General features: G+C 45.8%; 1 protein-coding gene across 2 annotated transcripts; it reads left to right on the forward strand.

Moving 5' to 3' along the window:
- The first annotated feature begins 2421 nt into the window (after nucleotides 1-2421).
- Nucleotides 2422-11399, forward strand: LOC121447928 (uncharacterized protein C1orf158 homolog). Of its 2 annotated transcripts, XM_041651232.1 has the most exons (4): nucleotides 2422-2532; nucleotides 6332-6445; nucleotides 10017-10194; nucleotides 11218-11399. In XM_041651232.1, exons 1-4 carry the CDS (start codon nucleotides 2422-2424, stop codon nucleotides 11397-11399), a joined length of 585 nt encoding a protein of 194 aa, XP_041507166.1. The 2 variants fall into 2 exon arrangements, with proteins under 2 accessions (XP_041507166.1, XP_041507167.1); XM_041651233.1 differs by lacking the exon at nucleotides 6332-6445.
- The last annotated feature ends 2427 nt before the right edge of the window (nucleotides 11400-13826 follow it).

Raw genomic sequence — 13826 nt, forward strand, 5'->3', positions numbered from 1 at the left:
ACTGCTCATGAACGCCTCAGAACCTACCAACCTGTATGCTCTTCTCCTCTTAACCTTTAACACCTGGCCTCTCCCCGTGCAAACTTTTTTAAATGCACCTACAACTATCACATGTTCATCGTCCCAGGTTGGGAAATATTATTTATTCTGAAATATATTATTTTCTTAAGTTTTAGAGTCTTTTTGTATTAAAGATACACCTCAGGCCAAGTGGTGGTGGCTCACGCCTTTAATCCCAGCACTCAGAAGGCAGTGGCAGGCGGATCCCTGTGAGTTCGAGGCCAGCCTGGTCTACAGAATGAGTTCCAGGACTGGTTCCATAGCTACTGAGAAACCCTATCTCGAAAAGCCAACAACAACAACAACAATAATAATATACCTCAGACTACAGAGATAGATCGGCAGTTAAGAGTGCTTGTTGGTGCCACAGAGGACCCAGGTTCAGTTCCTAGCATCAGGCAGCATACAACCATCAGTAACTCCAGTCCCAGGAGATTTGAAGCCAGTTGTGGAATCAGTTTCTCCTTCCACCTATGTGGCTACCAGAAATCAAACTTTGATTATTCAGCTGGCATGGTAAACACTTAACTCTCTGAACCATCTTTCCAGCGTGAAGATGTATCTTTTTTTAGTGTGTGTGTGTGTGCGTGTGTGTGTGTGTGCCTTTCTAAGATTATGTAGCATTTGCACCCATGTGGTATGACTGTGCCTGTACTGTGGCTACTTCAGACAAAAGTTTTTTCTAGGGCTGGATAGATAGCTCAGTGGTTAAGATCACTGACTGATCTTCCAGAGGACCCAGGTTCAATTCCCAGCACCCCTAGGTTTCTATAACTCCACTTCCAGGGAATCTGACATTCTCTTCTGACCTCCATGGGCAATAGGCATGGATATGAAACACAAGTAAGCAAAATGCCCAGATGCAGGAAACAAAATAAAACTTAATTTCAAACAGTTTCCTCTATTTATTAGGGCATCTTTTCTTGGTTAGCCCTTTTCCTTTTTCCTTTCTTCCCTCCCCTTTTCTCTTTGCCTCTTTCCTCTCTCTCTTCCTCTCCCTCTCCTATTCACCTCTTCCTCCCTTCCTTTGCTAGGGTTTAAACTAAAGGACTTTTCACATGTTAGGCAAGTGCTCTGCCACTGAGTTGCATAACATTGCCCTAGCCCAGGCTTCCATAAGAGCTCCAGAACATTGCGTCATGTAGACATCCTCCACCATACTGAAGCAGCCATCTGTAGATAGATATCTTGGTGGCTCATGATCCTTTGGGCTAAAGAATAAGCAAAATATTAAGCTCTGTCCCATCTAGCTGAGCCGAGGTCTGTTCATGAATACATCGCAACCTCACCTTAGCCCCTAAAACACAGAATGTGAAGTAAGTGCTTATGGAATGAATGAATGAAGACTGAATGAATGAACCATATTGTGTTCGCTGCAAATACAATGTAGGGTTCTTCCCTTAGTCAGAGTTACAGACAGGTAGAAGCTCGAGCTTTAAGCAGGAGTTGGAACTGATGTAAGTCTCAAGTGTCCACCAGCTAGCTGGGTGACATTAGGTGCCTGAACCTCTCTGTGTGCTTCCGCGTCTTCAAGTACAAAGCAGATACTGTCATGGTACCAGCCCCCAAGAGGCGCTGTGAGGGAATGTGTAGAGACCACGGGTCTAGCCCTCCTCCCAGGGTTGATCTTGAGAACAGTTTCTGGCCAGACATCTTGTTCCATTTTCCGGCTAAACATCCTGTTTGTTCCTGTGTTCCCTCTGCCCCTCTGGTGGTTAGCTATAGGGCCATTGTTTACTCCATTTTGGGTTTGGTAATTTCCTACCTGCCTGGGGAGAATTTCATTATGCAGCAGCTAGGTATATAAGGTTTTTCCTAAGCTTGAATAAACGGCATTCGGCCTTCTTTCCTCACGAATGACCCATATCTCTTGTGTGTTCCTTTAATCTCCATGCCCTTGCCCCGCTCGTGAATAATACGGTAGCGTGAACTGTACCTCAGAGTCTTAGCATGGGCTCACATATCAGCAGTAAGCAGAATTAAAATTAAACTCACGCTCATGAAAGAGTCCAGCAAGGGTGGTGTCCCTCTTGTAACAAGAGATACCTGGCCTTTCACTACCGTTACTCTGGCTTCTTTATGTGGGGCCAACTCTGCTCCTCCAGAATCAACTGCTGCCTAGTGAAGAGTCTGCAGCCAGTGTCTGTCACCATGGATACAGTCAACAAAGAGAATCCAAGATCACATCACTCTCCAAAGTGAGCTCTCCAGACTTTGTTTTAAATTTCCTGAGCTTGACAGAGGGCCACCTGCTACCCACTCTGGGAAGGTAGATGAGGAAAGGAACATTCGAATAACCCCCAAATACCTTTCTGTCCCCTGAATCTGCCCAGTCAAAGGGACGTGGGGAGGAGCCTCACCATGTTTGTGACTTCAGCGGTTCCTCAGGCATTTTCCACGCCAGGCTGGCAGATTGAGAAGAAGTACTCAACAAGAGTGCTTGTGGGAAACTGGGTGGAAGAAAGCAGGAAGGTAAGAAGGGACAGTCCGTGGGGAAATAACTCAGGGAGAAGTGAAGTCCGCTTTTCTCAAATGGGAGGCAGCCTACAGTTAAGTCTGAACATCATGGTCTTCATGCTCTACACAGGAAAGATGCATTCACGCAATAATTAAGGTCCCTCCTTATGTCTTAAAGACACCATAGTAGGGATATGGATACAATTGTACCTCTAGCACCGTTGTAACTGGACTATTTCAAGGTAGCAGAATATTCCTCAATACCTTTGCTCTTTTAAATTTTTTTATTATTTATTTATTAGTTTTTAATTTTTATTTTATTTATTTATTTTTTTTAGGTAAGATTCTTTCCACTTACCCCTGATTGTCCTAGAACTCACTGTTTAACCCAGGCTGACCTTGAACTCACAGAGATGTGCCTGCCTCTGCCTCTCAAGTGCTCAGATTAAAGGTGGCATGTGCCACCACCTTTGTACTTCTTTAAAGTGTTTCACTGGGTTGGAGACATGGCTCAGTGCTTACTGTTCTTGTAGGGGACTGGAGTTTGGTTTCCAGCCCCACCCCCATAGCTGCACTCACCCAAAACTTCAGGGGATCCAATGTCCTCTTCTGGCTTCCTTGGGCTGTATAAACACGACGAACTTACATACATGCAAGCAAATACTCATACATGTAAAATCGAGGTAATGAATAAATCTTTTTTTTTTTTTTTTTTGGTTTTTTGAGACAGGGTTTCTCTGTGGTTTTGGAGCCTGTCCTGGAACTAGCTCTTGTAGACCAGGCTGGTCTCGAACTCACAGAGATCCGCCTGCCTCTGCCCCCCAAGTGCTGGGATTAAAGGCGTGCGCCACCACCGCCCGGCTGAATAAATCTTTAAAACCAATAATTTGTGTGTGTGTATGTGCGCACACGCGCGTGTGTGCACTTGCATGCAGATGTCATATCCATTGCAACAGGAAAATCCCTGAGAATCAATTCAGCCTTCATGATGACTGGCTCCAAAGACAAGCTAGCTTAAAAAAAAAAAAAGGCCTCCCCTTGTCTATATATAGTCAACAAAGCGTGGAAGAGTTGGTGCTCTTAATTTTTATTTTTTTTTCAACAATGAAAAAAATCATTAGGCATACAAAGGGAAAGGAAAGCATGCCAAAGAAATAAACAAGGTAGCAACCTTCCTAAAGAAACAAAGAGTACCGATGTTTATACCTTTAATTCCAGCACTCGGGAGGTAGAGGTAGGCAGATCTGTGTAAGTTTGTGTATCTCTGTGAGTTTGTGGCTAACCTAGCCTACAGAGTAAGATCCTGTTTCAAAAATAATATATAATGGCTGAAACTATCATAGCTTGAGGAAGGACATAGCTTTATGAACCCCAGAAGTTACAGGAATTCAAAGGAGAATAAATGTACAGAGAGACACTTTGGTGATAGTCATGACAATCAAACTATTAGAAATCAAAGACACATGGACTCTTAAAAACATGAAAAGCGGGGCTGGAGAGATGGCTCAGTGGTTAAGAGCATTGCCTGCTCTTCCAAAGGTCCTGAGTTCAATTCCCAGCAACCACATGGTGGCTCACAACCATTTGTAGTGAGGTCTGGTGCCCTCTTCTGGCCTGCAGACATACACACAGACAGAATATTGTATACATAATAAATAAATAAATAAATATTTTTTAAAAAAACATGAAAAGCATGGGCAGGAGAGGTGACTCAGAGGTTAAGAGTACTTTTGAACTCTTTCAGAGGGCCCAGGTTCAATTCCCAGCACCCACATGGTGGCTCACAACTACCTGTAACTCTAGTTCAGGGGATCTTATGCCCTTTTCTGACCTTCAAGGGTACCAGGCTATTCATGTGGTACACAGATATTTATGCAGGCACAACACTTATGTATACTCATAGACTAAATAAATATACAAAAGACAACAGAGGAGGAGGAGAAAAATAAGAAAAATAAATGAAAATAAAAATCACAAACAATAATTTTTCCAGAAGGGGGAAGGAGAAAGAAAGATAGGAAAATAAATACATGAAAATAAAAACATGGACAATGGTTTGTCCAGTGCAGTAACAATAACTTATCAGAGGGCATGTCAGTGGAGGCTTTCAGCAAAAATCTAGAAGCGGTGTGTGGTCATAAATTCAAAGCATAATAAAAAGTAAAGACTGTCAGCTGAGCATTCTATAGCCCACAAAATTCTCCTTCAAAACTGAGAAAGTAATGAAGACATTTCCAGACAAGCAAAAGTCGAGGCTGGTTGTCTACCCGGAGCTCTGGAGATCCAGAGACCTGTCTTTGAGGTAATCATTCAAGTTGAAACTGAAATTCAAGTTGAAAATGAAGGGATGCTAGCCCACTTAAATGAAAACACACAGACAAAGATAAAAACCGGTACTGTATAATTTAAAATTAGTAACTACCTGTTACTTCCTGCACGATTTAGAAAACTTGATAAAAATCGCATCTCTATCCAGATGAGCACACAACTCATTATGATGTAACGTGTGACAGCAATGAAATAAACAGGACTTGCAAGATCGCTCTGTGTGCAAAGGTACCTGACAGCAAGCCTGATGATCTGAGTTTGATCCCTGGAACCCACATGGGTGGGAAGAGAGAAATGACCCCTACATGTTGTCCACTGAGCTTCACTTGTGTGCCATGGCATGTTGCCCGCCCCCCCCCAAGCATTTAGATAAGTAAAATGTGTTAAGTATTTAAAATACACACTCTTGTTTTCATCTTAGGAAACTTACCTAATAACCAATTAAATCATACAATAGAACTTTTTAAATGTTGCTTTTATCTATTTCATCAAACCTCAGCTTTCACAGCTGCACAATTAAATAATAAAATGTAATAAGAGTCTGGAGAAGACTTGTAGCTGCAGACAGGTAGATTATAGTTTAACCATTCTTATGTTGTTCATGTTTCTTCTTTTAAACTGTAGTTTCTATTTGCTTGAGATTTTTGTTTACATTGGCAGCACACTGACATTGGGGTTAGTTGGGAAAGTTGCTTACAGCTGGCTTTGTGCCCATCAGATAGGTCCTTATAGTATTGTGTACTTTAGCAACTTTAGCAACGCGATTGCTGGTGGGGAGGCAGGTGGGAAGGTAGAGCTTGAAATGTGTTAAAGGTAAGTTTTAAAGACAACTTGTTGCCACTTGCCTCATGGCCTTTACCTCTCCTCCTCTATGTCTTGTTCCCGCTACATCTGGCGGGCAACTCTGCTTTTTCTTCCCCGAGTTCTCTCTGTCCAGAAGTTCTGCCTATACCTCCTGCCTTACTATTGGTTGCTTAGCTTTTTGTTGCACCAATTGCAGTGACATATCTTCACACAGTGCAAAGGAACATTCCACAACAGAGGGGCTGAAAAGATGGCTCAGTGGTTGAGGCCACTGGTTGCTTTTCCAGAGGACACGGGTTCAGTTCCCAGCACACACATCAAGTCACAACCACCTGTAACTCCAGTTCCAGGGGAATCTGATGCCCTCTTCTGGACTCTGAGGGCACTGCACACACATACAGGCTGGCAAAACACCCATATACATAAGATAAAGAAAAAAATTAAAATAATGAGAATAAAGTTAATTTTAAAAAATGTTTCTTAAAAGGAGAAGGGGGAGGAGTAGAAAGGATTGAATACAACACGACTGTGTGACTCTGAGCCCCTTAGCTCATGCCCTTTCTGTGTTATTTGGTTTCCTGGGTTCTTATTCTCTTTGTCCCTGTGTGGTAGCTGAGGGGCATAGCAAGGGTAAGAAAGGCAGCATCTCAGATGTTCTCACGGCCATTGTGTTCTTTTCCAGTTCACCAAAGCCACTGACCACACACCCCAGTGCATTTACAGAAAGGAATATGTCCCCTTCCCAGGTCACAGACCAGACAATATTTCCAGGTGGTATGGGAAAAGGAGAGTGGAGGTAAGTGACCTTGATTATCAGGTGGGATTGTGCCAGAGGCTCTAGAATCCTAGCACCTCCAGGTACAGCAGGGAAGGACACCTTCTACACGATTTCCTCTGGATGTCTCCCTCCATCCAGGCTCGCGATGGGGATAGAAAGCTTGTCACCCTTTGTCCATAGGGCATAGCTGTGCTGTGTGCCACCATGCTCTGAGAATCCCAAGTGAGAGTTGGGAGTGTTTTGTTTGGGCCAGCCTGTTGTCTCTGCTTCCCATGTCACTCCGTGTCCCCCAACACCTGTTTAAACTCAGGCCAGTGGTAGGCAGGAGCGAGGTGTGATTTGTGAGAAGCAAAGCATTTTAGTGAGGGGAGGGGCCCAAGAGACCAACTACTCAAAATGGAAAGGCAGACCACCAATTCTTCCAAAGGGTGTGGCTCCACAGGAAGGGCAAGAGCAGGTGGCTTTCCTGTAAACAAGAGACAGTGCGTGCATCTTTCTCTTTTAAACTTTGTTTTGTTTTGGGGAGTTTTTAACGCTTTTTTGTTGTTGTTGTTGTTGTTGTTGTTGTTTTGTTTTTCAAAGTGTGGTTTCTGGTCTCGGAACTCACTCTGTAGATTAGATTGGCCTTGAACTCAGATTAGCCTGCTGCTGCCTCCTGAGTGCTGAGGTTAGTTAAAAGGGTGTACCACCACTGACGCCACCACCACCAGGCTTCTTTTAGACTTTCAAAACACATTAAATTGTCAGTTTGCTGTGGGAGACGTCTGTGCATGGGTGGAGGCCAGAGGACAATTTGCAGGAAATGGTTCTCTCCTTCACATATGGGACCTGAGAATCAACCTCAAGTCCTCAGGCTTGGCAGCGAGCAGCTTTACCAGCTGAGCCTTCTCCAGCCCAAGCCACACCTGTGTTAAAGAAAGATTCTACAAGCCTGAGTGACTGGTCAGAACTTCCTAAGTATAATGGGTTGGAATGGCAGATTGAGAGCCAAATTATTGGGGGGCTATCTTCTGTCCTCTTGGTAGCCATTCCCTGACTTTGTGTTTGACCCATTGCTATCTGCTGAAAAATTTTAAAACGTGGTAACTTAGCTTCCACCTACCCAAAGCTGAGAATGTCCTCAGACAGCATCTGAGACTTGTAGCAGGCATTTCTCCACTTTGTTAAAACACGCCTACTTACCTGATGTCCCCACTAGTATATTTGAAAAATGCTTTATTTTATGACTTTATTTTGTACCTACCAGAAAACTTCACGAGATTCTAGGTGTGGTGGTGCACACCTTTAATCCCAGCACTCAGGACACAGAGGCAGGGGGAACTCTGTGAATTTTAGGGCAGCATGGTTTACCTAGGAAATTCCAGACCAGCCGGGGTTGCACAGTGAAACACAGTCTCAAGAAATAAAAGCAAATAAACTCACTCCAACAATGCAACAAACCTTCCTGAGGGCCAGCTGGCAAGAAAACTCAGTGGGCCAATGACTCAAGTCACGAAACATAATAACCTGAATTCAATCCCTGGAATGTTCTTTGGTGCGAAGAGAGAACCAGTTTCTGCAGGTTGTCCTCTGATCTACACACACACACACACACACACACACACACACACACACACAGACTCACACTCGCATGCATGCATGCATGTATACAAACAAATGTTTGACCTTTTCACATAAATGCAAAACAGCAATTAAAACTATGGACTCTTTCAAAAGAATCATGAAGTTGTTTCTACACACAGCCTGCTATTCTTGGCTACCTGAACCTGTGCTCCCGAGCCCTGATCACTCCTAGTTAGTTCAGAATAAACTATCTTTTTTTTTTTTCCTTTGCGATGAGAGCTGGGTTTTGCATTGACACTCCAGAGACGACTGTCTTCCATCTCTGGGACAGTCACACTGACATTAATGATGTCAGACTCAGCGCTGGCACCCCTGAGACACAGCTACACTGACATCCCCGGACCTGGCACACATCTCTAGTCCTCACTGCCATTCCTGGCTGCGTTGGTATCCCAAGACAGTGCAGCATCTCCAGGGCATACTCCTGGGTTCTTGAACTTCACCACTGCTTTCGTCTGGGAAGACGCAAAGGTACTTTAACTGAAGGAAGTCAGAATAAGAACTCAGAGCCTGGGGCTCCCGGTCCCCAACCACCCTTATCCCTGTTGATACATATCAGATCATTACGTCACAGCTTCTTGGCCTTTGGCTATGATTACGTATAGAGGACTGGCTATCATTTAAAGAGACCCTTGGACTCATTGCAAACCTTGACCCCAAGACATGGCTTAATATGGCTAAAATGAATACATCCCAGGAGTGGGAAGGATGGTTCAGGAGTGAAGAGTCCTGGCTGCTGTTACAGAGGACGTGAGCTTCGTCCCCAGCACCCATGACTGCGGACACTCAGCCCTCTATCACTCCAGCTGCAGGTCGGAAGGACTGACTCCCTCTTCTGGCCATCATGGCACCCTCTACCCCACCCTCAACACACGTGCATAGAAATAAAAATAAATCGGTACTTAATAGTCAAATCTACACAGAGAAATCCTGTCTCGAAAAACCAAAAATGAAAACAAACCCAACACCTAAAAACAAACAGACTCTTCCTCAAGATTCTTTCTGTTCTTAAGGGCTCACTCACGAAGCCCCATTGCCCTCTGGAGTTAATAGCTGTCCCTGGTTGGTGCTCTGCTGCCTCATGTGGCCATATGTGGCATTGCATGCTCCTCGTGAGAACAGAAAGTTAAGAGTCATTTTTGAGACTGCAGGGCCGCATACAGAACCCAAAGAAATGCCAATAGAATCCCTGTTGGTCCCTCTCCTGAGGGTCTGCCACTCAGGGAATGCCACCAGTTCACTGCTGGATTAGAAAGGGACTCCTGGCCCCTAGTGGTGCAGATCTTGGGAACTGTGCATCGGATTGCAGGCCAAACCCTTGTCCGTCTCTGGCTTTGTGCTCTGACTTATTTATGGAATGACCCTTAGAAGTCTGGGGTGCAGGGTGTCTACTGACCTCCTTTCAACCAGTCCAGCGCCATGGGATTCTCTTCGAAGTCGGAAGGATTTCCTTCGGAAAACCCTGGTTTCAGACAGGCATCCCAGACAGAGAAAAACACAGCTTTCTTCTTCCTGGTGAATAACTCCTCGCCAAAGAAACAGCTCCTTGCTCTGCAGCTGTGGGGCCGTAAATCCCTCCGGGGGAGGAAGATTTACAGGGACTTCTCTGGTTCTCCCACAGTAACTGAAGGAAATATGAGGCCCAAACGCTGCTTACCTTGCAAACAGGCAGCTGGGGGGAACAAGACAAGACTGAACCAAAGGATGTAATGTCAGATCCCAAAGCTGCACCTCGAGTGGCCCTGGCTGTTTCCATTCATTGAGCATCCTGACTTTAATTTTAATTTACCGTGGTAGCTCACCCTGGGGACGAATAGACTTGGCCTGAGAACTGAAAGCAGCTAGCTGGGGTTCACAACTGAAAGAGGGATGTGACCCCAGTGAGGTCTCTGGTGACCAGTGCAGGCTTCCTCGTCACTGTGCCTCACCCCGGGCTGGTAACGTGGCCACGTGTGTGTCCTTCCAGGGTCTCCCATACAAGCATCTGATCACTCACCACCAGGAGCCTTCGCATCGTTATCTGATCAGCACCTATGATGACCACTACAACCGTCACAACTACAACCCGGGCGTGCCTGCCCTGCGTTCCTGGAATGGACAAAAGTTGCTGTGGCTGCCAGAGAAGTCCGACTTTCCCCTTGTTGGTACGTTTATAATTGGGAATTTCCCCTGTATTTTGTCTATAAGGGAACCACAAATGCACAGGGCTGAGGTGTGCTCCCATCACAAAGACCTACAGGAGCAGTCGGGTGAGGTCAAGGAAAATGACCTCATTTGTCACTCAGGGCTGCCCCTGCCTTCTTCCCTTGACATCAGGGACAATCCTGTAATGACAGCCTCACCTGTACACCAGGACCAGAGCTAGCTGGAAGCAACATACTCCGTACTCTCGTGCCAGGCATTCTCTCTAGGCACAGTAACTGAATCTTCTTCCTTGGGGTTCCCGGGGAGACACAGTGGTGACAAGCACAAAATGTTTCTGCCTGAGGGAACTGATGATCCAAGAAAGAGACTCATTAATAATAAGATTGAGTAAACAAGATCCAGACAGGGGTGTGTATTTGAGAACTTCTTTTATTTATTTATTTATTAATTAATTAATTTATTTATTTATTAGTTTTGTTTGTTTGTTTTGTTTTGAGGCAGTTTTTTTTTGTTTTTTTGTTTTTGTTTTTTGTTTTTTCAAGACAGGGTTTCTCTGTAGCTTTGGTGCCTGTCCCGGAACTAGCTCTTGTAGACCAGGCTGGCCTCGAACTCCCAGAAATCCACCTGAGGCAGGGTTTCTTTGTGTTTGCCCGACTGTCCTGGAACTAGATCTGTAGACCAGGCTGGGCTCGAATTCAGAGAGATAGACCTGCCACTGCCTCCTGAGTGCTGGAAGTTAAAGGTGGTGCTGCCACCATCCAGCTTTGAGAACTTTTTTTTTTTCTATGCTCTCTGGCTTCTGCTCACCCTGCCAGCCTTGGTTCTTTATAGAACAGTCTGGAAAATGTGGCAGGAGTGGAAGACAATTGCTCCTCCTGTTTGCTGACTCTTGCGCCCCACTCCAGCAGCTCCTCCAGGTGCTGTTCCAGAACCAGATAGATATTTTGCTTGGGTGGCCAATGTGGCACCTGTGTGTCTGCTCATAACCGCCCTGTGTCACCCAAACCTGCTTTCTCTTGCAGCGCCCCCCACAAACTACGGACTGTTTGAGCAACTGAAGCAAAAGTGGCTCGCGCCCAAGACTGGTCTGAGGGAAAGCATTTATACCACATCCTACCCCAGTCTGCCAGTGTGCGCTATGTCCAGGAGGGAGCATGCCATCCCGGTCCCTCCCCCTCGGCTGCACCCCATCCCACGCTTCTGAGAACTACCACTCCACTTGCAATCCAGCCAGAGACAGCCGGAGACCCACGGCCTCGTTGGACTTGTCAGACAGCAAGTATCTGCAGATGTCGCCCAAGAATTAATTATGGACCATTGTTGTGTGTGTGTGTGTGTGGGGGGGTGTCCTGGAATCATGATCTGTGTTTTATAGGACCTTCTCTCTAAACTCATAGATTGTTGTTGTTTCCATCCCATAATTAAAATTCCTTTACACTACTGCAAAACCGCAAAGCCACGTGTGTACAGAGACCAACCAGACCCTGCAGGAGACAGAGAGTCCTGAGCCTATTGTGTTTCTGGTCACGGTGACCAGAGATCTGACAGACAATAACTCAAGGGAGGAAGGGTTATTTCTGGTTTACAGTTCCGGGGTACAGCCAGCCTACTGTGCTGGGGAAGACAGGGCGACAGAAGCAGGAGGCAGCTGGTCGCCTAGCATCCTGAGTCATGAGTCAAAAATCAGGTGACTCAGGGTGAAAAGCAGACTCAGCTGAGATCCTGGAGGGAGCCGCAGAGACCAGGGACAGTGGCCTGAGGGCAGGATCAGAAGAGCCGGTGATAAGGAAGGATTCCGCCTCACTGCTGTTGCTAAGGTTATAGGGCAGGTGTGCTGGCGCAAAGGGAACCGCCATTGGACCTTGGCCTCTGCCTCTGGGCTCACAGAAGAGGGCTTGAAGAAAGTTGGAAGAATAGATTTCTTGGGGTTGGAGAAGTGACTCAGTGGTTAAGAGCACTGGCTGTTCTTCCAGAGGACTCAGGTTTAATTCTCAGCCCTCACACGGCAACTCACAACTGGCTGTGACCCCAGTTCCAGGGGATCAGGCATCCTCACACGGATAGACAGGCAGGCAAAACACCAATGCACAGAAAAATAAATCTTAAAAGAGAGAGAGTAGTGTTAAGTTTAAATCCTAGTTAATGGTAATCCACCGCCACTGATGTAATAGGCCAATCAAGCCGAATCAATAAATCCAGGTTTGGATTCCCCGGGGCTGGAGTGAAGCTTCCATCCAACAGGTAGATTTCCTGAGAAAAAGACTATAGTCTTGCGCTCATCCAGGGCAGGGTTCCACCTGCCATGGCGATCTGTCACAAGTTGAAAATAGGCTTCTAATTTAGCACTTTTGCACTGTGTTTTTTCATATTTATTTATGGGGGTGATCATGTGTGCACCACAGTGCATCTGATCAGACAGAGGACAATGTACTAGAGTCAGTTCTCTCCTTCTACCATGTGGGGTTCGGGTACTGAACTCAGGTCAGCAGGCTAGCCCAGTTTTTCTCTGAAAAGCCTTCCTCTGCTATGTGCGTCTACCCCTGCTCCAGCTGTTGGCATCCACTACTGTGGGCTCTGTGCCCTGTATAAGATGATGCTTTACTAACCACAGTGGTGGCTCACGCCTTTAATCCCCAGCACTTGGGAGGCAAAGGCAGGCGGACCTCTGTGAGTTGGAGGCCAGCCTTGTCTACAAGACCTAGTTCCAGGACACCTAGGGCTGTTACACAGAGAAACCCTGTCTCAAAAAATAAATAAATAAAACAAAAAAACAAACAAACAAATAAAAAGATGATGGATTATTGAGTGTGTACGAATAACCTGTTGTCTTTGGGGACCCCTCTTGGGCCATTACTTTAATCCTTGCGTCTCTGTCCTGCTGTTGTTCCGGTGCAATTCACAAGGACTGGCTAACTCTAGTCTCAGAAAACCCTGCTCTTCCCAGAACTCAGATCCTCCCACTACAGCGTCAGAGCAAAGCGTCTCCTTCGGACCCCTTCTGCCTATCGAGGAGAATATTGAGTATACCTCACTGTAGTTCTGTTCATCCATCCATCCATCCATCCATCCATCCATCCATCCCAGCAATGTCAGTACAACTGGTTCCACTAGGTCATCTAAGGTGGTCTCCCACCCAAACAAAGGCAACTATTTATCTGTTTTGCAGAAAAATAACAAATAGAAAATTGTTCTTAAATTTTTGCGAAACACAGAGAGAGTTGAGTTCAGCATTTGCTGTGGATGAGCTTGACTTCTGCCTGGGGAAACAATCTAGCTGACTAACCACCGCATTCCAAGGTTCAGAGTCATAGGGCTTCTTCTGTTTTACAGATAAGGAGGAAACGGGCAGATGAAATTCATCAAATGGCCTGAGGTTACACAGTTGTTGACGCCAGCACCAGACACTGAACCCATGCAAATGGCCACAAGCGTGCTCATGGAGCCCTTGTCCCTTTTCACAAGATGCCCAGGGTCCTCTCTGTGCCTGGCTCACAGGCGTGTGTGTGTGTGTGTGTGTGTGTGTGTGTGTGTGTGCGCGCGCGCGCATGCGTGTGTGCGTGTGCGACTTTTGCACTGCAGGCAATAATGTGACTCAAAGTCTAGTGCCCAAGTTTGTGTCATCCCTTCCACA

The sequence above is a fragment of the Microtus oregoni genome, unplaced genomic scaffold, assembly GCF_018167655.1.
Source record: "Microtus oregoni isolate MIOR12 unplaced genomic scaffold, Mior012 000005F_ref0000423, whole genome shotgun sequence".
Taxonomy (NCBI): Eukaryota; Metazoa; Chordata; class Mammalia; order Rodentia; family Cricetidae; genus Microtus; species Microtus oregoni.